At 43.6% G+C, this 21,461-nt stretch overlaps 1 protein-coding gene across 1 annotated transcript; it reads right to left on the bottom strand.

Annotated features, from left to right (window-relative positions):
* Positions 1–27: 27 nt before the first annotated feature.
* Positions 28–21,392, bottom strand: Avil (advillin). Its single transcript, XM_027925847.3, has 20 exons — positions 20,568–21,392; positions 18,319–18,403; positions 16,666–16,740; positions 15,346–15,542; positions 13,792–13,900; positions 13,589–13,699; positions 13,000–13,202; positions 12,473–12,551; positions 12,028–12,126; positions 11,137–11,290; positions 10,946–11,046; positions 10,053–10,190; positions 9,800–9,958; positions 8,371–8,550; positions 7,240–7,385; positions 6,955–7,099; positions 5,394–5,582; positions 4,712–4,780; positions 2,837–2,962; positions 28–621 (listed from the first exon to the last, which is right to left on the bottom strand). Exons 2-20 carry the CDS (start codon positions 18,382–18,384, stop codon positions 508–510), a joined length of 2,460 nt encoding a protein of 819 aa, XP_027781648.2. The 5' UTR covers positions 18,385–18,403; positions 20,568–21,392; the 3' UTR covers positions 28–507.
* Between the last annotated feature and the right edge of the window lie 69 nt (positions 21,393–21,461).

Raw genomic sequence — 21,461 nt, 5'->3', positions numbered from 1 at the left:
AGCACCCAAATACAGAAAAGAACTCCATTTGCTTATACAGGTTATTTTTATTTGAAAAGTTAAAAATGCTGTGGCATGTAATGGATCTGAGCCTTTGGATTTTGACCCTGAGATATATGTGCAAATAACTTCAATGCTTTGTGGGTTGAGTAGACTTCAGAAGTACTGATCTTAAAATTTAAAGCAAATGTAGGGCTTTGCATGGTGTTATATATTTTAAGATTAGTTTTTGATTCTCTTTCTCTTGGCTTCTCTAAATTCATGCAGTTTTAGTATTTTCTGCTAAGGCTTTAGCCAGAAGACCACAAAAGCCAAAAAGTGTATAAGTTAATGTTTTAGATATATAATAAACAAGAGATACATGAGAAAAAAACAGAGAACATGCTGTGATTTTCAGATTCTATAAATGTGTCTAAATCAGTAGCAGGCAAAAGTTGGTAGGTAAATTCTTTCCCAACATTGGGACTATCTACTGTCTTCTGTGTTCTTCTAATAGGTCTTCTTGCTTTAAAAAAGCCCCTTTTCTTTCTTCAGTTGGAGCTGTTTCCAGCCAGGCAGAGCAGTAAATTGCCCTCTTGTAATGCCAAACACAGACACAAAGTCCTGTTCAGAGAGGTAATTCTAAGAGAGAAAACAAAGTTTCTGATTAGTAGGAAGATATGGTACCTATTGGTGCCAACAGAGGGGGAAGAGTAGGGGCAAGAGGGAGGCCTATGTAGATCCTTGGAGGGAGAAGTAGAATGAATTGTTAGGAAGGCTATACTAGACTTAAATTATTCAAGGTCAAATTGTTCTTCAGGTAGTGGATCCCCAAGGTGGCCTGTGGAAGAAACTGACTGGATTCCCTGCTCTCATGATCCCAGTTTCTTTCCTGAAAGACAGTAAATGGATTATATAAAATGGATAAATTATAGGGGCTGGGGATGTGGCTCAAGCGGTAATGCGCTCGCCTGGCATGCATGGGGCACTGGGTTCGGTCCTCAGCACCACATAAAAATAAAGATGTTGTGTCCACTGAAAACTACAAAATAAATATTTTTAAAAAATGGATAAATTATAGAGATTAGATTTTGAAGGAATGGACAACTAAACTGAGTGGTGCTTTTCCTTATACTAATGTCCTTAACTACCCTTTTTTGGGAGGGAGGGGCTTACTAGGGATTGAACCCAAGGGTATTTTACCATTGAGCTATAGCCCCAGGCATATTTTTGAGATAGGGTCTTATTAAGTGGCTTAGGCTGGCCTTCATCCTGGTGATCTTCCTGCCTCAGCCTTTCAAGTCCCTGGGATTACAGTAGTACACCACTAGGCCCAGACTTAATCAACTTTGGTTTTTGGTGCTGGGGATTGAACTCAGGGCCTGATGCATGCTAAGCGTGTGCTCTACCGATAAGCTACATCCTCAGACTCCCAGAATATTTCAAGGGGATCTTACTGAGACCCTATAGTTCTCCTAACATTTATTTATTGATGTAATGATTATTTTGTATCCAAGTAAAGCTTATTAATATGCGGCCTCTACTTTCAAAAATGTTGTAGTCCAGATACTTAAGACTTAGTTAGGACATTGTAATAAATCCAAAGCCCTTTCCCAAATCAACTCTTCCAAGGGGTATTTAATTAATTCAACATGAACATGTTAATTCATTCATCCAAAACTTATCCTATCTCATAGGCATCTTTTTAGGAGTTGAAAAGATGGGAATATGACTGGGCATGGTGATGTACACTTGTAATCCTAGTGGCTCAGGAGGCTGAGACAGGAGGATCACAAGTTCAAAGCCAGTCTCAGAAACTTAGCGAGGCTCTAAGCAAATCAATGAGATCCTGTCTCAAAATAAAATATTAAAAAAGGCTAAGGATGTGTGTCAGTGGTTAAACAACCCTGAATTCAATCCCCTGTACCAGAACTACACAAAACAATGAAAATATGATGGCAAACAGGACAGAGAAGGTCCTTCCTCCTAAGGATATTACTAGTGGGGAATATAGACAATGAACAAATTTAAGGGGACTGGAGGGGATGAGGGAAGCAGTGTTTGATGGGGTGGTTAAGGAAGGCTTTCCTGGGGTGGTGATGTTTGAGCTGAGCCAGTGGGAAGGAGCTGGCTTTGTGACTGTCTGAGAGAACATTTGTTTAGGCAGGAGCACTAGGAAGTGTAAAGTCTCCAAGGCTGGGATGAGCATGTTTAAGGGTAATAAGAGGGTAGTGATGAAAATCCCAGAGGGTGATGGAGCCTGGATTATGTAGACCTTCAGTGAGGAGCTATTTGAGCTGTTTCAAACAGGACAGTAGGCATCTGCTTTAAAAGGTCCCTTTGATAGCCAGGTACAATGGTATACTCCTGTAATCCCAACTACCCAGGAGGCTAAGGCAGAAGGATGACAAGTTCCAGGCCAGCCTGGGCAATTTAGCAAGGCTTTGTCTCAAAAATAAAATTTAAAAAACTACCAGGGATATTGCTCAGTGGTAAAACACTCACCTAGCATGAGTGATGCCCTGGGTTTAATTCTCAATATTGCAAAAAAGATCCCTTTGGCTACTATAATGGCCATGTGGAGAACAAATTATAGGGATGAGGTAGAAATCATTTGGATTACAGTAGTACATGATGGCTAGATTAAATCAGTGGCAGATAGATGGAGAGGAGTAACAGAGGCTAACTGATGGATTCATGTGAGAGGTGAGAAAAACAATCAAGAAGGAGCTCTTGGTTTGAGCCACTGGGTAGCTCCAGTGTCCACTGAGTGCCTACAATGTGCCATTACTAGGCCATTACTGAGATGGGTGCTTTACTGACAGCTCCACTTATCCCAGTTCCTTTAGCCACTCACCTCCTTTTTGGCAGGGTTCACATCCTCAGGAAGCTCCTGATTCTGATTTTTCAATAGAACTTCTATAGGGTAATATTTTGGCTCACTGCCAGCAGAATTCAGGGAAAGGGTTGCATTTTTCATGTCCTAGGTATAAAAGTATAGACATGGGAAAAGACTATTCAGTACAGTGTCTGGCAATCACAGTTTTGCATGTATATAATATTTAACATTTTGTTTTATACCACTTCATCCTTCATAGTCATCTTTGTTCTCAAACTTGGCTGCATGTCAAAGTCATCTGGGAATCAAAAATATTCAGAGTTTGGATTCTTCTTGGGAAAGTTGATTCACTAAGCCTAAGGTGAGTCCTCATAGCCAGTTTGGAATACATGCTGTATTTTAAGTCTCTTTTATTATTATTTTTAGGTACCTAAAAATAATAATGAGATCCTACCCAGAGCCTAGTGTGTGCTAGGCAAATACTTTACCACTGATTTAAAACTCCGGCCCTAAGGCTCTTTTAAATATTATGGTAACATACCTTTCCTTGACTCTTTTATTTAGGTCCTACATTTCCAGTAATTTTTTTTTTTTTTTGTACTGGGGACTTAATCACATCCCCAGTCCTTTTTATTTTTTTATTTTGAGATAGGGACTCACTAAGTTGCATGGAGCCTTGATAAGTTGCTGAGGCTGGCCTCAAACTTGTGATGCTCTTGTCTCAGCTTCCTGAGCTTCTGGAATTTACAGGCTTGCTTCAGTATGCCTGGCTTAAATGCCTTCAGATGGAAGTCTTATTTTTCTTAAAAACAATTTAAAAGACTCTACATAACCATTATCTTTGGAATTTGACTTTGTAGAGCACAAAGAACATTCCCAGATGATTTGAACTCCTGGTACCATACAACACTTGTCCTAATTTTGTGTGTGTAGATGTGTGTGTTGTACTGGGGATTGAACCTAAGGGCACATTACCCTTGAGCTGCATCCCCAGTTTTTTTTTTTTCTTTCATTATTTTCCTCTCAGTTGTTTTTATTTTTTACTTTGAGACATGGTCTTACTAAGTTGCCTAGGCTGGCCTTGAACTTCTGATCTTCCTGCCTTAGCCTCCCGACTTCCTTGGATTATAGGTGTGCATCTACTTGCCCAACCAATCATCCTGATATTAAAGAGCTGTTGGATTCCTGACTAGAGGCTCCACTTCTTTTATCTGTTAAAACAGTGGTAAATGACCTGCGATTCTGTGGGCTTAACTGTCAGAAACTGATAAAAATATAATTTGAATGAGAAATTTATTCACCAAAACTGCCAATAACTTTAATCTCTCCTAAATGGCAGAGAGGCAAATAATAAAATAAAATTAGTTTTATTTTTTTATTGTTCTTTTTTAAACAGCAAGTCTATTCGAAGTTCTGGAAGGCAGAAAGATAAAGAACTTAGGTCTGAGATCTGTTTTTCAGTCAACTGAAAAAATCTTGGCGCCAGGCTCAGAGGCAAAGGCCTGTAATCCCAAGCAACTCAGGAGGCTTGAGGTAGGAGGATTGCAAGTTCAAGGCCAACCTCAGCAACTCAGTAAGACTCTGTCTCAAAATTTAAAAAATGAAAAGGGCTGGGTATTTAGCTCAGTGGTGAAGTATCCCTAGGTTCAATCCCCAGTACTGCATAAATAAATAAATAAATAAATATCTTGGGGTTGCTCCTGGTAGAGCACTTGCCTGGTATGTATCAAGCCCTGAGTCCAAACCCCACTATTGAAATAAAACAAAACAAAACACTCTTGGTCAAGGATAGACAACTAGGGCAATACTAAGAAAGACATGGTAGAGCTTTGACCACTAGCATTTGCTTTTTTCTTTGGCTCTGGGGCTTCTTCAAGAGCAAACCCAACTCACAGAAGTGATTTGCATGATAGTAGCAGCATCTCCCAGCTCCTCCTTTAACTGTTCATATGATTTTCCAGCCTGAGAAGAGAGAGAAAACACAGGAAGCGATATTGCTGATAGGGGAGAAACATCTTAGGCCTGGTCTGTACCTTCAGGAAAAGCAAAAAGTCTGGAGAATCAGATAATACATAAGTAAGACCAAAAATTTTGGTTTGGATCCGTGCAGGCTACAAAGATTCTTTAATTTACATTCTTTGAAAGTATTCCTTCAATGCCCCCTGTAAGATTTAAGAAAGAGCAGTTGAATGAGTTAGTAAGCCTGACTTCTTCTTCTTGACTATGACTTTGAACTTGTCCTCTGAGTGCCTTCATCTGTAACATAGGAAACACAATACCTGCTCTATCAGAATAGTTTATAAAGATCAGAAAGTTGATGTGTGTAAATACACTTTATAAACTGTATTACTTCACAGTGCCTACTGCCGAGTCAAGCTGTGAATGCTCTAACGGAACTTACTGCTATGGTGGTGAAGGGGAAGAGAAGAAAAGTAAAAAGCAGGGATTGGAGTGGGAATGGGAGAAATAAGGTCCTTGGTTTTACTTGGCTCCTAAATCTGTATACCCCATCTCCTCTTATTTCTGAGCTCTCTAACTGTAAGAACAAAATAACTTCCCCAATCTCTGTTCTTACGCTCCAAATGTGAGGGTCCCAGGCCAGGAACCAGCCTGTAAAGGTGGGAGGCTCAGAACCCTGTTTGATGATCAGGATGGGTGTATGGATGTCTCGGCCACTGGGGTGAGTGTGCAGGTACTCCTGGGCAGTAGCAAGGGCCCTCTCCTTCTCTATGGCATTGGCCTCAGCTCCAATCCACAAGAACACCTGTTGTGGTACAGATTTAATATTTGTTAATGAGGTCAGACCAAGGACTAAGTACTAGATCATGTATCTATCCCCCTCAGTAATTTACAGCCTCAGAAAATGTCTCAGCCTGATTTGTTCAGCAGAGAGAAAGGTTTTCCCAGAATCAGCTTGATATTTTTGGTTTTAATTGCTATGTGTATCTCCCAAATCTACATCACCAAATCTGAGCTCTCTCTGAACCTCAGCTTCCTAAATCTAACTTGCAAAACTTCTCCTCTTGGCCGTCTCCAACTATCTCAAATAAAACCCTCCTAAAATATAGTTTCTCTTTTTTAAATGTGTATCTCCACTCTAAGTAAATGGTATTCATCCATTCATCTAGGGCAGAATTCTGGGAGGCATGTCCAAAAAATACTCCATATCCAGTGAGTCACCAGTGCTGGTCAACTAGACTTCCTCTGCCTTTGTCAAATTTGTCATTCTTCTATCCCTACTCCATTGCCCTCTGCAGACCCACAGTAGTTCTTACTTGACCCTCATCTACTTCTAACTGGAACTTACAGGAGTGAGCTCTCTAAAGTGTAATCTGACTATGTCACTTACCTGCTTAAACTTCAGGATAAACTTCTTGACATGGTAGGTCAGGCCCATACCTACTTTTTCAGCTTCATTTCTAAGGTGGTCCTTAACTCTAGCTTATGTTCTGATAATATTTCATGTCTTGCTTTTACATGTGCAATTTTCTTTTCCCACAAGGCTTCTCCATCCTTTGCCTGCTCATCCGTTGAGTTTCATCCTGAGAGTTATCTCTTCTAGGAAGTCTTCTTAGCACCCTTAAACTGTATTTAGTGCCCTTAATTTGTGTTTCTGTGGCTCCTCATCATGGCTCAATGATATTTCTCTGGCTCCTCCCACCAGCTTGTAAACTCTGAGAGTGGAGCCCTTTATCTTGATGACACCCACCTGGTACAATGACTAGGCATGGAGGAGGTGCTCAAAGTGTTTGCTGAGCTGAACAGAAGAACATGGTATGTGGAGGAGGGGTTGCCTTGAAAATATCCATCCATACCCTTTGGTTCCCTAAAAGGTCCACATTATCTGGATTTGGAATCTGTTGCTATTGATCCTAAGATTAAAGAAGGGCAGGATGATGTGATGACCAGATTTTCCCAAAGCAAGGTGGGAAAATTTCCAAGGTGATTTTAACCATCTTTCTGTACTTTGTGACCATGGCAAAAAGCAGGCTCTTTCTTTGGTTTCTACTAACACATGTTGACTTGGGGATGATATAGGGTTATCCAGGGCCTATTCTGAGTGTCGACATATACAAAAATAACCTAAACTGTGGGCATCCTTGTTATTTGTTCAGAGTTCTGTAGCTGTGTCTTACCTGATCCCAGGTATCCAGGAGCATCACATCACCTGGGTTCAGGTCATCCTGGGTGAAGTCTGTGATTTCAGTGACAATGAACCGGCCAGTCTTATTAGAACATTCAAAGAGACGGGATTGGACATCTAGGGTTTCCTGCTGAAGTCTACAACACAGTCCATTTAGAGGCACTGATGTAACATAGAAATCATGTTTTTAAATCTGAAAGAGATCTTAAGAGTTTGTGCAGTTCACAAGCTTGGAGGCAGGGGGAGCCAAGAAGAGGAGAATACTGTATTCCCATACCTTTTGTCATTGGCATAGGGAGTTTTACCTCCCAGTAGGTCCCAGAACTCAGCTGATTCCTGGCCCTCTGCCACAGTTTCCTCAGTGCCATCACAGAGAAGACTGGCCAGCTCTTTAGCCATTGCCCGCTCATCTCCACTAGATCCCTGAGAGTCGGGCAAGGAAGGCACAGATGTTACTCACATGTGGACACATTGATGTGGACAGAGAAGTTTCAAGACTAACTCGGTGTAATCAGGATTAGATGCCAAGACACAGTGCCTCAGGATAAGGGAAGACAGGTTTGTTCTAGTGGTGGGAAGAGAAGAAGGAAGACAGAATGTGCGGGCAAAGAACAGGGCTGCACTCTGAAACCTGCAGTGGATATAGACAAGAGTAACAGTCACCTTTATTTCAGCTTCAGCTGGAATTTTTAGCACCTACTTTTTTTTTTTTTTTGGTGCTAGGGATTGAACCCAAGGATACTTTATCACTGAGCCATAGCCCCAGCCTTTTTTTTTTTTTTTTTTTTGAGACAGGGTATCCTTAAGTTACCCAGATTGATTTCCAACTTCCACTTCCTCTGTGATGCTTCTGCCATGGCCTCCCAAGTAGCCATGATAGCTGGGATTACAGATGCTTGCCACCATACCCAACTTCATTTCTGTGTAAAACGATTACAGTTTTTTTTTTTTTTTTTCTGGTGGAGCTGGGAATCAAACCCAGGGTTTTATGCATGCTAGGCAAGCACTCTACCTAGACTATATCCCCAGCCCCAATTTCAGTGCTTTTTAAGGAACTAATGCAATATGAATTATGACAACATCATTTTTTGTTGTTGTTCTGTTAGCATCTTTCCTGTTATAGGTCAGCAAACTCGTGTGGGAAGATTGACTTATCTAGTCTTCATCATGTTTGTAGTTATGGAATGTCTCTTGGATGTAAGCCGGGCTATCCATGATTTTCTGGTGAAGGCCTGACTATGGGGAATGTTGGTGCTTCCTTTGAAGTTTCTTTAGGGAAAAGGATCCCCCTTTTGAGCACCACACCAGTCGACTTTTTAGTTCCTTTGACCTTGCTGACCTAGGATCAAGGCCACAGCAAGGCTGGGCTCCAAGGGACTGGCCTGACCACTGGGCCCAGCCATCCTACCTTGCCATACCATAGGTAGTGCTCTGCCTGGGTCTTTAGCAGAAAGACATCATTGGAGTTTAAGGAGGAGGCGAAGGCTGGAACCTCCACTGCTTTGGTGTTAGATTTGTCATTTCCTCGAATCTGGAAGAGTCTTACTGGAGGGTCAGGCTCGGTATTTCCTTTCCTGGAAGTCCCACCCTAGAGCAAAGAGGAAAGGGAAAGTCCGGAATTTTGCATTAGGCTGGCTGTTGTGGGAAATGTGGATGTATTTGATGCTAGTCTTTCTAGAACTTCTAGACTAATAGGAAAGGGTTAGGGTGAGCTGGGCTGTGGCACAATAATATTAGCTTTCATTGTTTTTTTTATAAAGCATAAGGCTTTGGGGGCTGTGGTTGTGGCTCAGTGGTAGAGCACTTGCCTTGCATGTGTGAGGCATTGAGTTTGATCCTTGGCACCACATAAAAATGAATAAATAAAATAAAGGTATAAATAAATGTTAAAAAAAATAAAAGAATAAGGCTTTGTCACTGGTTGTGGTTAGTGAGACCCTGTCTCAAAAAATAAAAGGGCTGAAGATGTAGCTCAGTGGTATAGTATTCCTTGGGCTCAATCCCCAATACTGACAAAAATAAAATAAAAAGGGGTAGGGGATGCAGCTCAGTTGTTGAGAGCCCTTGGTTCAATCCCCAGTACCATACACACACATACACACACAAAAAAAAAAAAAAAAAAAAAAGAGGAGGAGGGGAGAAGGAGAAGAAGAGGAGTTGTATTTTGTACCAGGCTCTATGATTCGGGCCTTACTAATACTTTGCTGATCCTGATTCTCATGATAACTCTTAACTCTATGAAGTAGTAATGAAGTAGGTGTTATTATTCCATGGTGCAGATAAGGAAACTGAGATTTAGAAACCTGGCTGATAAATAACAAGACTAGGACTTGACCCCAGACAGATGTGATATCTAGAATGTGGCCTGGTAGTGCTTTAGTCAAGCTTCTGTTATGGTTTGGATGTGAGGTGTTCCCCAAAAGCTCAAGTGTGAGAAAAGCAAGAAGATTCAGAGGAGAAAAGATTGGATTGTAAGAGTCTTAACCCAATCAGTAAATTAATCCCCTGATAGGGATTAACTGAGTGGTAACTGGAGGCAGGTGGGGTGTGGCTGGAGGAGGTGGGGCATTGGGTGCATAGCTTTGGGGTATATATTTTGTATCTGGAGAGTGGAGTCTCTGTCTGCTTCCTAATCATCATGTGAGTTGCTTCCCTCTGCCACACTCTTCCGCTGTGATGTTCAGCCTCATCTCGAGCCTCTAGGAATGGAGCCGGCTGTCTATGGATGGAGACCTCTGAAACTAGGAGCTCTTAAATAACCTTTTCCTCCTCTACAATTGTGCTGGTCAGGTCTTTTAATCACAGCAGTGAAAAACCTGACTAAAACAGCCCCTCACCTCATAGATAACCAGCTTCCCTTTGAAGATGGCCATGAAGTGGCGTGGCTCCTTCCCCATGCTGACACGAACCTGCACGGGAGCCCCGTCCAACTGCTGATCCAGCTGCACTGCCTGGTATGCTGAGGCTGCCAGCTCATCCTGTGAGGCGTGGCGGCCCTGCAGCAGTGAGAGGGGAGCCATGGGCCCTGCTTCCTGCCCCAGCCCAGTGGCCAGAGGAAGCACGTCTGGATCCAAAGCTGAGAGCCTGTACCTGCCAGATGTATAAGATGTAATTTGGCTTCCCGTTCACCTCATATGTATAAAGAACCAGATAGCAGTCTCCTCCATAGAAGAAGCCGTGCCACTGATGTTCCACAGGGACCAGCTCCAGGTTTTCAATTCTCCAGACCTGTGAACAGAAGGAAGCACAGTTCCTTAGAGATAGGTATCCTGTTCAGAGAGCATTACCCAAAGGGAACTGGGCCATGCTTAGTGGAGTACCAGGTGGGTGAGGTGCTAACATTTACTCCATGTACCCCTTTCCTCTCTGGTTCTTCTCTGCCAGTGGTGAGGGCTTGTCACATATGCATGATTTGAATCCTGAGAACTAGGTCATGGGGCTAGAGATGTGTGCTCAGTGGTAGAGTGCTTGCCTTACATGTGTGAAGCCTTAGGGTTCAATCCCCAGCATCGGCCAGGTATGGTGGTACACACCTATAATTCCAGTGACTCAGGAGGCTGAGACAGAAAAGTTGCAAGTTTGAGACCAGCCTCAGCCACTTAGCAAGACCCTGTCTCAAAATAAAAAGGATTGGGGATATAGCTCAGTGGTAAATTACCCTTAGGTCCAATTCCCAGTTTAAAAAAAAATAAGAAAAAAATTCCCTGAACCACAAACAAAAAACTGAGTTATCCTTATCCTGTCCAGCTGGGTTTTTGTAGGCTAGGCAAGCAATGATTTGAATATATCTGTCAGGTGAGTTACTGGTAGCAGATTTGAGGATGTGTCTTTCACTTCCCTGAAGCATTGTGGGGAAACTGTCAACTTGCAAGCCTCTTATAGAATACTGAGGAACCAGAGGGGAAAGGGAAAGGAGAGCAGACAGAATCACCTGCCTCCTCTACAGCAGGCAAGAGGACCAGTGTTGCCCTCACTGGGCTCACCTCAACTTTCCCACTGCCATCATCCACCATTCTTTCCTGGGCAGCTACCTCTGGCTTTGTGTGTAGCAGAGTCACATCAAACTTGTCCTGGGAAACTTTAGCTGCATAGGAAGAGTTGGGAAGAGCGGTGAGTGAGGAGCACCTATGCCTGGCTGTCTAGTAGTGACAGGATTCTCTGGGGGCAATCTCACCAATTTTACCAATGTTGAACATTTTCCCCAGGCCTGTGGTCTGGTCCTTCACTGACCACTTCTGGAACAGCTGCTTGAACATGGCTGACTCAGCACCATCATTGACGGTCTCCACGTTAGTGCTGCTGGGGTAGCCCTTCATTCTGATGAAGCCCTGTAGACGCACCCGAATACAAAGGCAGGTCAGTTGGGGAATATATCGAGCTCTTTGCTTCTCTGATAATTAACCCCTTTGAAGTTAGTTGGTAGGATCCTTCTTCTCTGGGAGTCAAAATTCTAACTCACTTCTGTCTAAGGACCAAATTACCTACCTCAAAAATTGCCTGTGTGGAACATCTTAGCATCTCTTCATAGGCCTATCATGATTATGATAATTACTGTTTTTGTAAGACCCTGTATGCTGTGTTCCTTCAGCACTTATATAGCTCTACTGACTTTGTATTACTGTCATTTGCTCATTTATTGCTTTGTAAGTACATCTTGTTTGCTGGGTCTGCATGAATATCATAAGCTCCTTGAGGAAAGGACCATTAACCTTGACATGCGATATCTCCTTCAATAACATCAGTCACCTATTATGGAGCAGGTGCTGTGTGCCAACTACTGTTCTGAATGTTTTACATATGGTATTTAACCCTCACAACAACCTAGGAGATAGTTATTACCCCTGTGTTAGATGTGGAGAAACTGAGGCTTGGTAGTATTCAGTGTCTTGCCCCAGAATATTCAACAGGAAAAGGTAAAACCTGGATTTGAATCTTGGTTTGTCTGTCTGACTTTGAAGTTCATTTATGTTACCTCAGTATTATATGTGCAAGTGCTTAGCATGGCTCTCTGCACATATCTGAAGTGATATTAGTAGATGTATTACCACACATCTGTAGCTCCTACCAGGGCTTTAGACATGGCTGCCTGTTTCTCAACCTTTGTGGCTCCTTTTCCTTTCCACACGTAGATCTTGGTTCCACTTTGGTCCACAATGTAGCAGTCCTGAAGCAGTCAGGAACAAATGTGGTTACTGCTGTTCAAGATCAGAAGGAAGGACTTTGCCTAGGCTCTGTTTTTTATTTATTTATTTATTTGGTACCAGTGATTGAATCCAGAGGCATTTAACCACTGAACCACATCCCCAGCCTCTTTTTACATTTTATTTAGAGACAAGGTCTTGCTAAATTGCTTAGGGCCTCATTGAGGCTGGCCTTGAACTTCTGATCCTCCTGCCTTGGCCTCCCAAGTCTCTGGGATTACAGGCATGTGCCACCATGCCTGGCTCCAAGGTTCATTTTTGAAGCCAGGTCTGGCTGCCCTGAGCTAAGCCCCTTCAAGCTGTACTTACATCATGGTTCAGTAAGTCCTGGACTAGAGGCCTCGTTGCTACCTCTGTGACCACCAACTGCCCGACCGAATCTGAGACACTGGAGAAGGGGAGAAGTTAGCTTGCACCTTCTCTTCTACAAAGAATCCTGTAGTCAATTTGATGTTTCAGTTGGGTGTATCTGGGAGGAGTTCGACTTCTTAAGATAGACATGACTTAGATGCAGTCAGGAATATACAGATTCTGTTCTCTGGAGGAGACTTTTGTCCCAGACTTTATTCTTTCCACGTCACTGAGCACATATAGACCAGCGTACAGGAAAGGTCTCCCTAAGAGAGCAGGACTGAGTTGCTAACAAGAACAGAAGATAGCTGCCTCCTTGAGAGGGGAGTCTCTGAGCTCTTAATGGGAGTTGTTGCATTTGAAAAGGACAGAGAAGAAAACCAGGTGCCTGCACCCAGAACAAGGAGCCAAGGTGAGTGCCTGGCTTTTTAGGGGACACCTTCCACTACCCAGCCTCTAACCAGCAGCCGAGTTTATCTACTCACTGATATAGCATGATATTTGATTTCTGCTGCTGATCTATGATCTCATCGGGGACTGCAGGCTTGATAATTGAGCGTTGACCAAGGGTGTCCTGAAGAACCTTCATCAGCTCTGGGCTGGCTGCCTCCTTGTCTCCTTCGATCACTCCTATTTCAGCACGGCCCCCTCGCTCCCTGTCTCGAATGTCCTTTGCCAGAAGCATAGCCTGTTAAAGAAGCCCAAGGAAGCACTCAGCTCATCTGGAACCCCTTTCTGCCTGATAGGCTCAGGGGGAGCAAACTTAATTCTAGACACAGGAGTTATTCTGATGCCGAGGAGTCCTGCATTTTGCCTAGACTACTCAAAGACAGGGACCCAGCTAGGCATACCTGTTACTCAGGAGGCTGAGGCAGGAGAATCATAAGTTTAAATCCAGCCTCAGCAACTTTGTGAGACCCTGTCTCAAGGAAAAAAAAAAAAAAAGGCAGGGTCCACTTTGAATCTTAGAGAACAAACAGCATGGAAGGAAAAGGGTAAAACTATCTGAGAGGGCCCAGACTCATAACCAGGCCTGAGAGGAGAGAGCTCTAAGACTGAAAGGCCATACCATACCTTCAGGCGCTCTCCACTGTTGCTCTCTGGACCATTCCATTGGATGATGACCTTCCCAAGGTCCAGCAAGAAGACATCACCTTGGTTAAAACTGTCCCAGCTCATTTCCACCTGCAGGTGAGAGGTAAACATTGTTGAGGAGATATTCTTAGGTGCCAGGTAGGGAAGCCCTGGGCCCAGGGTAGTCAGTAGGCAGGACTCACCTCGGTGGCCCTGATATTTCTCTTCCCCTTCACGTGTAGCAGCCGCTTCACATCATATGTGTTGGTCTCCACATGCTTCATCCCAGAGGCTACACCTCCCTTTTTATAACTGAGGGGACATCCATGTAGTTATTTATTGAGCATCTGTGCTAAGGTTCTGAGAAGACTGCTGTGAATTATACAGATGCATCCTCTGCCCGGATGAGTGACGACAACAAATGAACTAGGTAAATACAGATGGCAGTAGCTGTTTTCCTACAAGTAGACTTGGACTGACTTTCTGATGGGTCAAGGCAGATGTCTCTGAAGAACTAGCATTTGACAGCTTCAGCAATGGCAAGATACTAAACAACTCAGACCCTGTCTCTAAATAAAATACAAAATAGGGCTGGGGAAGTGCTTAGTGGTTGAGTGCCCCTGAGTTGAATCCCTGGAACCCTCTCCCCCACAAAAAAGAACTGGCATTTGAGCTGGAATATTACAATTAGAAGGAGCCAACAACACAAGGAATAGTGTTCCAGACAGAGGGAAACTTCATTGGAATTTTTTGTTTTTAATTTTAGGTACAAAGTTTAAATTAATGTAACTCCTCAGTTTATGGAACATCATCATCATTGGCCTTATAAGCCCCTCTTGTGTTAAGTGTCTATGTACTTCCTCTTATCTGTGTGCCCCATTCCCCTTCTTCCTCCCACCACACTCTTTCATTCTTTTTTTTTTTTAATATTTATTTTTTAGTTGTAGTTGGACACAATGCCTTTATTTTATCTATTTATTTTTATGTGATGCTGAGGGTCGAAACTAGGGCCTTGCACATGCTAGGCCAGTGCTGTACTACTGAGCTATAACCCCAGCCCAGTTTAACATCTCTTTTCATTTTCATTTCAGTAAGATGTGTCCTGTTGCTTATGTGCTTTTTTTTTTTTTTTTTTTTTTAATAAAACAGAAGTTGGATTCTGTTATGTAGTAGTCTATTTCATACTGTGTTCTGTAAGCACTATGTCTGTGAGATGTGTCCATGTGCTAGGTACGTAATCTAATCTGTTGCTTCTGGTGCACATGTTCAGTCTCCCAGTTAATCTGCCCACAGCTTCCTACCACCACTGACACAACTATGAACATTCTGGTTTGTGTGCCTTTATGGTCCTGAGTATGTAAAACTCTCTTTGAGGTGTATACCCCCAAGTGAAAAATTGCATTAGTGGCATTGACTATTTTCCAGAATGCAGTGTCAGTCCACACTGCCATCAGCAGGCATGAAGCTCCATTTCCTTGCGGCCTCACCAGCAGTTGGCACCACCCAGCTCTCTAATTTGTGCTAATTTAATAAGTGTCAATGGCAGCTTTGTTTTGCTTTGTGTTTCTCAGATTACTTCTTTCTTTCTTTCTTTTTTTTTTCTTTTTGTGGTACTCGGGAAGAAACCCAAGGGCTTCACACATGCGAGGCAAGTTCTCTACCACTGAGCCCCAAGGTCCAGCATGTGAATTGGCCCTATGGGTTTCTTCTGTTAATGGCTGTCTCTGTCCTTGTTCAGTGCTGATATTACTACTTACACGATGCCCTGTTTGAAGTAGCCTCGGAAGGTGTCAGACTCATGGAACTGGACCTCTCGGTGCTGCACAGGGCTGCCTCCCAGGTAGTCGTCCAGCTGTGTGGTGTAGATAGCTGCACAGCTCTGCTCATCCTGGGAGGAGTCCTTCCCGATCCAGAAGTGGATGTTCTGGGAGAGAAGACTGCCCAATCTCCGGGTCTGGGATGTAGCCAAAGAGAGCAGGTCAGGGGCCAGCTTACCTCCCCTTTGCTGCTGGCTCCTCTGGCATGGGAAGAATGTGGCATAAAGTTGTTTGTGCTCTGCCCTTGGCAGAGTAGAATTCCTCCCCTATCCCTGCAGTGTACTAGGGTTGCCGTGTCCTTTTTGCAGACCAGCTTTTGTGGCTCAAGTTTTGACAGCCCAAATTCCTCCCCACATTTGGGAACACTGACAACTTTTTGCTCCCAAAATAAATGGATACCATTGGGGATCTTTTCTCAGTTGGATTATTATGGTTTGGATATATATGTGTTCCCCCAAAACTCTTGTGTTAATGCAGAGATGTTCAGAGGTGAAATGATTGGATTATGAGAGCTGTGACCTAATCAGTCCATCCTACTTTGAATAGACTGACTGGGTAGGGTGTGGCTGGAGGAGGTGGGTTGCTCAGGGGGAGGCATCCTTCCAGAGATCATTTTTCCTGCAGGTCCTTCCTCTTGCAGCTTCCTGGCCACTACAAATAGAGCAGACTCCTCCACCATGCCCTTCTGCCCTGTTTCTTCCTCACCTTGGGCCTGGAGCAATGGACTTGGGTGACCATGGACTAAACCTCTGGGACTATGAGCCATTATAAACTTTTTCTTTTCTAAGTTGTTTTTATCAGGTATTTTGGTCACAACAACACAAAGCTGACTAACACAGATTGCAGACTTACCTTGCAGGTCCTCCTTGTGACCTGCACCTAACCTCTGATCATGCACAGCTGACCTGTTTGTGCTGTTCATGTAGGATGTTCTGTCCTTCATTAGAATGGGAAGAGTTAGGCCTTTTTCTATGTCTGGCCTTCTGCCTCACCACTTTAGTATGAGGCCTGGGTCTCTGGAGGGAGAAGTGCTGCTTGTGGGTTTAGACTGAGGGCTTCATACCTGCCTTTGGATGTAAAATTTTAAACCCAGGCCTATCAGTGGCCTCAAACTGGAGGCCTGCTCCCACAGCACTGAGGAAGAAGTAAGATGGATACCAAGAAACCCTATTTCCTTCCCTAACCAGCAGATCTCTCAACAAACCCCAGGAACTGGCTCTCAGGGGAGATGTTCACAGGAATGGGGAGTATGGCGCTCACCGAGAGGATGATGTAGCAGTCCCCCTCATAGAAGTTGCCATGGGCACTCAGGGGCACCAGTGCCAGCTCCATTTTCTGGAAGGACAAGGGATATAGATAATCTGCATTCCCTCCTCCTTCCTTACCCACAGCCTCTTTCTCTTTCCTTTGACACAGGTGGTAGGGGAGAAATGAGAAGTGTTTCCATGACCTTACAGGGCCAGGTGGCCAGCACAAGATTTATGTGGTCACCCCTCTGGCTTCTGTGAGTTCTACCTGCATCACCTTGGATCTGAAGTTGGGCCCAGTACTGGTTTCCCTGGCCCTGTTATCCCCATGTCCTGCTTGGTCTCATCTCGCCATACTGTGAGGAACCTTGTGAGTCACATGCTGCCCTTTGCAGGGCAGAGTTGGATATAGACTGTGAAGCAAAAATTCTCAGTTGTACCAATGCCTTCAGTACTCTTGTCCCATTCTCTGATCACCCAAAGCCAGCAGGCCTGCCATATAGAAAGGGTGCTGGAACTTTGTGGAGTTGAGGAGGAGGCTAACGGCAGTTGGAAGTGCCATTGGGGAGCTGAACTCCAAGCTGAGTCCCATATCTGGGTTGGGGCCTTGATTTGTCACTGCATGCATTGCTTGTCCCCAGAGAGCCATTCACATAACCTCTGATGTAAATTTTCAGTCTCTTCAAGTGAGGTAAATCTGTAGGCATGTTTGTATTCTATGTGAGATGTGTCTGTTAAATCTCAAAAAGAAGTATATCATAATTCTTAAAACTCCATTTTAGTACTAATTTATATTTTAAGTAAACCAGGAGCCTTAAAACAATGGAAATGGTCTGGGTCTTTCACAAACTCTGAGAGGCTTGCTATCACTCCTTCCTGATTGAGGAGAGTGAAAGGAGGCATCATCTCTTGGATTTTTGTTTGTGGTGCTGAGGATTGAACCCAGGGCCTTGCACATGTTAAGTAAGCACTCTATCACTGACCTACATCCCCAACCTCTTAAAATTTTATTTTGAGGCAAGGTCTAAGTAAGTCATTCAGGCTGGCCTTGAATTTGTAATTCTCCTGCCTCTGCCTCCCAAGTAGCTGTGATGACAGGTATGCACCACCATGACTGGCACCTCTGGCTTTTATGCAGTAGTAACTGACTGGATTTGGGGAGGGTTATCCTCACATCTGGCAGGCAGAGCGACCCAGGCCAGAGCTTGGAGCTTAGTCACCCAGAGGGGTACAAACGCAGGGGGAGAAGAGATGAGCAATGCCTCCTCCGTGCAGTGCCCTCACCACCATCCTTCAACTCTTTGTAGAACTAGAGTGCCCTGTAGAAGACATGTTCCATTTATCTGACTGGAGCAACCAGGAGTCTCCTGGGAAAGTTCCACCCATCTTTCCAGAGCATTTATTGGAAGTGCAGACTCCTAGGAAATGGCTGGGAAAAGGACAAGCTAATTTTTGTTAGGAGTCCCATTTTCCAGAACTAAAAAACATTTTTCCCTCCTGCCACCTATCTGCTTTAAGCATCAGGGAAGGAACAAGGATGGGAAAATATACACTGTTCTCAAACCATAGGATCAGGAGGATTGAAGGGCTGTCATCTAGCAGACCTGGGCAGTTGGCTAATAGATCCCAGCAATCAGGAGTAGGATGTGCCTCCCACCCTGCTCACCTCTATTCTCCAGGTGATGATCCCAGGGTTGTTGCCCACAGCCCTGAAGGCGCTGCTCAGAGACATGGTGCTTGTCTTCCCAGGACTGAAACATCATAGAGCAAGAGATGATACCCCTTGAACTGGGCATCAATCCAGTTTTTCTTGTAAATCACATCCCAATCTTGAACAGTTATCCTGCCAGGTCCTTGTGGTGCATCCCCACCCTATTTCATCATTATGTGGTGAGTCTGGCTGGCCTAGTCCCTACCCACAAGTCCTGCTATCCACCTGCCACTTCCTTTGTTAAGAGCTCTGGTATTAGCTATGATTATTTTCTAAAGGAGTGATGAATATTTTAAGTCTTATGTTGAGTCACTTTGCATACATTATCTCATTTAATTCTCAGAAGGTGAGCATATTTTCTTCATCTTGTAGTATAGCTGAGGTTTAGAGAGGTTAAATGACTTGCCCAAAGATATATACTAGAATGAGATCCATATCGATTTTAAAATCTGTGCTTTTAGCTATTTTGACATACAGCAACCCTTCCTAAATTTATCGAAGTTCACTGGCTTGTGGAAAGAAAACCTGGTTTTAAAAAAAATTTTTTTCCCCCAAGGTTTTCTTCTTTTACTCTTTAACTCTTCTCAGATTCTCTGCTTGAAGGTTCTCTTCATAGTCACCTCTTTGATTCCATCTTTCTGTTTTTACCTTTTTTTTTTTAAATAAACTACTTTAAAACTCAACCTTTATAGAACTCTGGAAGAGTTCTTTCACCCCCAGCCCTGAGGTCTTCAGTTCCTTCAGGCCTGAGCAAAAGGAGGAAGTGGTAAACAGTAGTCCATGTGTCCATGTGGATCGCAGGTTTTCTGAAGTCCAGGCATGGCTTGTGTTATTAAGCACCTGCACATGTCCAAGGTCACTTAGAGGCTTTAAATAATTTAAGTGCCTCCCTGGGTAGTTGCTGCTCTCAAGGAGATTGCAGTCTGACAGCATGACAACTAATGAATGTTAGATTAGTTTCTAAGGAAAAAGGATGAGATTGGTGGATTTACATAGGAAAAAAAAAATCATCCAGGAAGGACTATGTGGGTTTTTGCTATTTGGAGGCATATTGTGTTTGTTACGAGGAACATGTCAGGGCTGGAGTGTCGCTCAGTATTAGACCAGTTGCCTAGGCTCTAGCTCTCTCTCTCTCACTCACACACATACACACAAACCCCTACATGCCCCGTCCCCGCAACAAAAAACATGTCTAAGGATACTTCAGCTTTGATGGATGAAGCTAGGTTTGGAGAATATGTGCCATTATCTAGTATAGACTTTGGCAAAGCAAAACTAAAAGAAGAAACTAAGAGCAAACTTGTTTTGTGTACTGCTAGAGCAGGACTAAAGCAGAGCAATGATGCGGAGCAGCCAGTGTTTGAGGATTTAATTTGATAACTTATGCTGCCCCACCCTCTGCTGCTCAGAATTGCCAGGAAATATTTGTGTGAGCTTTCTTCAGACCCTGGATTTCAGTTATTAAAGGCAAATACATGACCCAGCAAGGGGAAAGGGACCAAGGCCAAATCCATTCCTTGGAGATGGATACGTATCAACCTGGTAAATGCCAAGCTAACTGGCATTATTTTGAGCTGAGTTTCAGATCCCCAAAGCAGTCCTATTTCCCAGCAGGGACTTCAGAACTGGGAAGGTGCTCACTCAACTGGAGACCCTGAATGCAGGTGATGATATACTCCAAAAAGGGACTTCTCACTACACTGGAACACCCCCCAAAATCTAATTTCATCTGCAACAACAAAGTTCCAAAAAAGCTGGATCCCTCCCTTTCACCCTTCCCAAATTCTAATTTATAATTCACTATCCTTTGAGAGGACTGCAGAGATTTCTAAAATGGGATTCGAGTTTTGAAATTCCAGATTAAAAGTCAGTGGTCCTGAATCTCACAGAGATACCTTTATGGATGGACCCCAAGTAGAGGAAGCTGGTTTACTTCTGCCTTGCCCCATGCCACTTTCCTCAAAAAGATAAAACACACGGTCTTCATCTTTCCCTGCTTTGAAAATGTGCCCTATTTGTTCAGTGGTCTTTTAAAAAGGCCTGTTCACCTCAACAGAAGTTTGTAAAACTGGTCACAAACACCTGATTCAACACTTAAAAATTCTTATCCCAGAAGAAAAAGCGAAAGGAATTTTTCTCCTTTCTGCCTCATTTAGTAGGATTGTTTCACTAATGAGTACCCTTATATAAGCCAGAGATCTTACCTTGCCTGGTGAATTCCTAGTTTTTTGGTGAATTAGCAGCAGTAGCATTGAAGAGCTACCCCAATGCAGGAGGCTTCAGGTCCGGAGGACTTAGCAATGGCTGCAGAGACACTGGGTTATATTTGCTTGTGTTTGCATCTTAACCACATTTTCCTAGTCCTGGCCAATCACAGCCAACCTAGCCCTGGGCTTGACTTATTCAAACCAGAGGGAAAGCTTTATCTGTTCCTATTCAAAACAGTAAAAACAAGAGCAGACTTTTAAAGGCTTCTTTTTAACTCCAGCTCCACGCCCTGATCTATTGATTTTTTTAAAGTGCACAGCCCATCAATAATGCAGGGAAGAGGGAGGGAGGATATGAAATTTGCCATATTGTAGATATGAATGCATTACACTGATGACAGGAGGCAGGGGCTGGAGCTGCCTGGTATGTACCTGGAAGTCCAGGCTGGCAGAGCCTGAGAAGCTTCTGGCATTTCTCAAAGGAAGGGACAGTTTGGGAGAGGGGTCAGTAACATTTTACTCCTTGCAATCTCCATCAGTCATTCATCAGTCCAATCAGTATTTGAGTGCCTACTGTGTTGCCAGGAAATTTCAAAGCTTCCAGTTTGGTAGCATGTGGGAGGGGCAATAGGAAAATCCAGACTTCATTTTCCTCAGGGTTTCTGGTTTGAGCCCAGCAATCGATAGGACACCAAGCACACGTTTGTCAAGTACCTGGATGGAAATGGAGTTGGTGCCAAAGAGGGGCCCAGGAAGATCCTACTGCCGTAACCTTGTCTGGAGCCCAGTGCTTGTTCCATTTCATCATGATTGAAGGGGTTGTGAGAAGAGTAATGCCCTCTGAGTGCCCAATGAACAATGGCAAGTTAAGGAGGCAGCTCCCATTCCCAG

The sequence above is a fragment of the Marmota flaviventris genome, chromosome 3 (assembly GCF_047511675.1).
Source record: "Marmota flaviventris isolate mMarFla1 chromosome 3, mMarFla1.hap1, whole genome shotgun sequence".
In the NCBI taxonomy this organism is placed as follows: Eukaryota; Metazoa; Chordata; class Mammalia; order Rodentia; family Sciuridae; genus Marmota; species Marmota flaviventris.
This window is presented reverse-complemented; position numbering and strand designations above follow the sequence as displayed.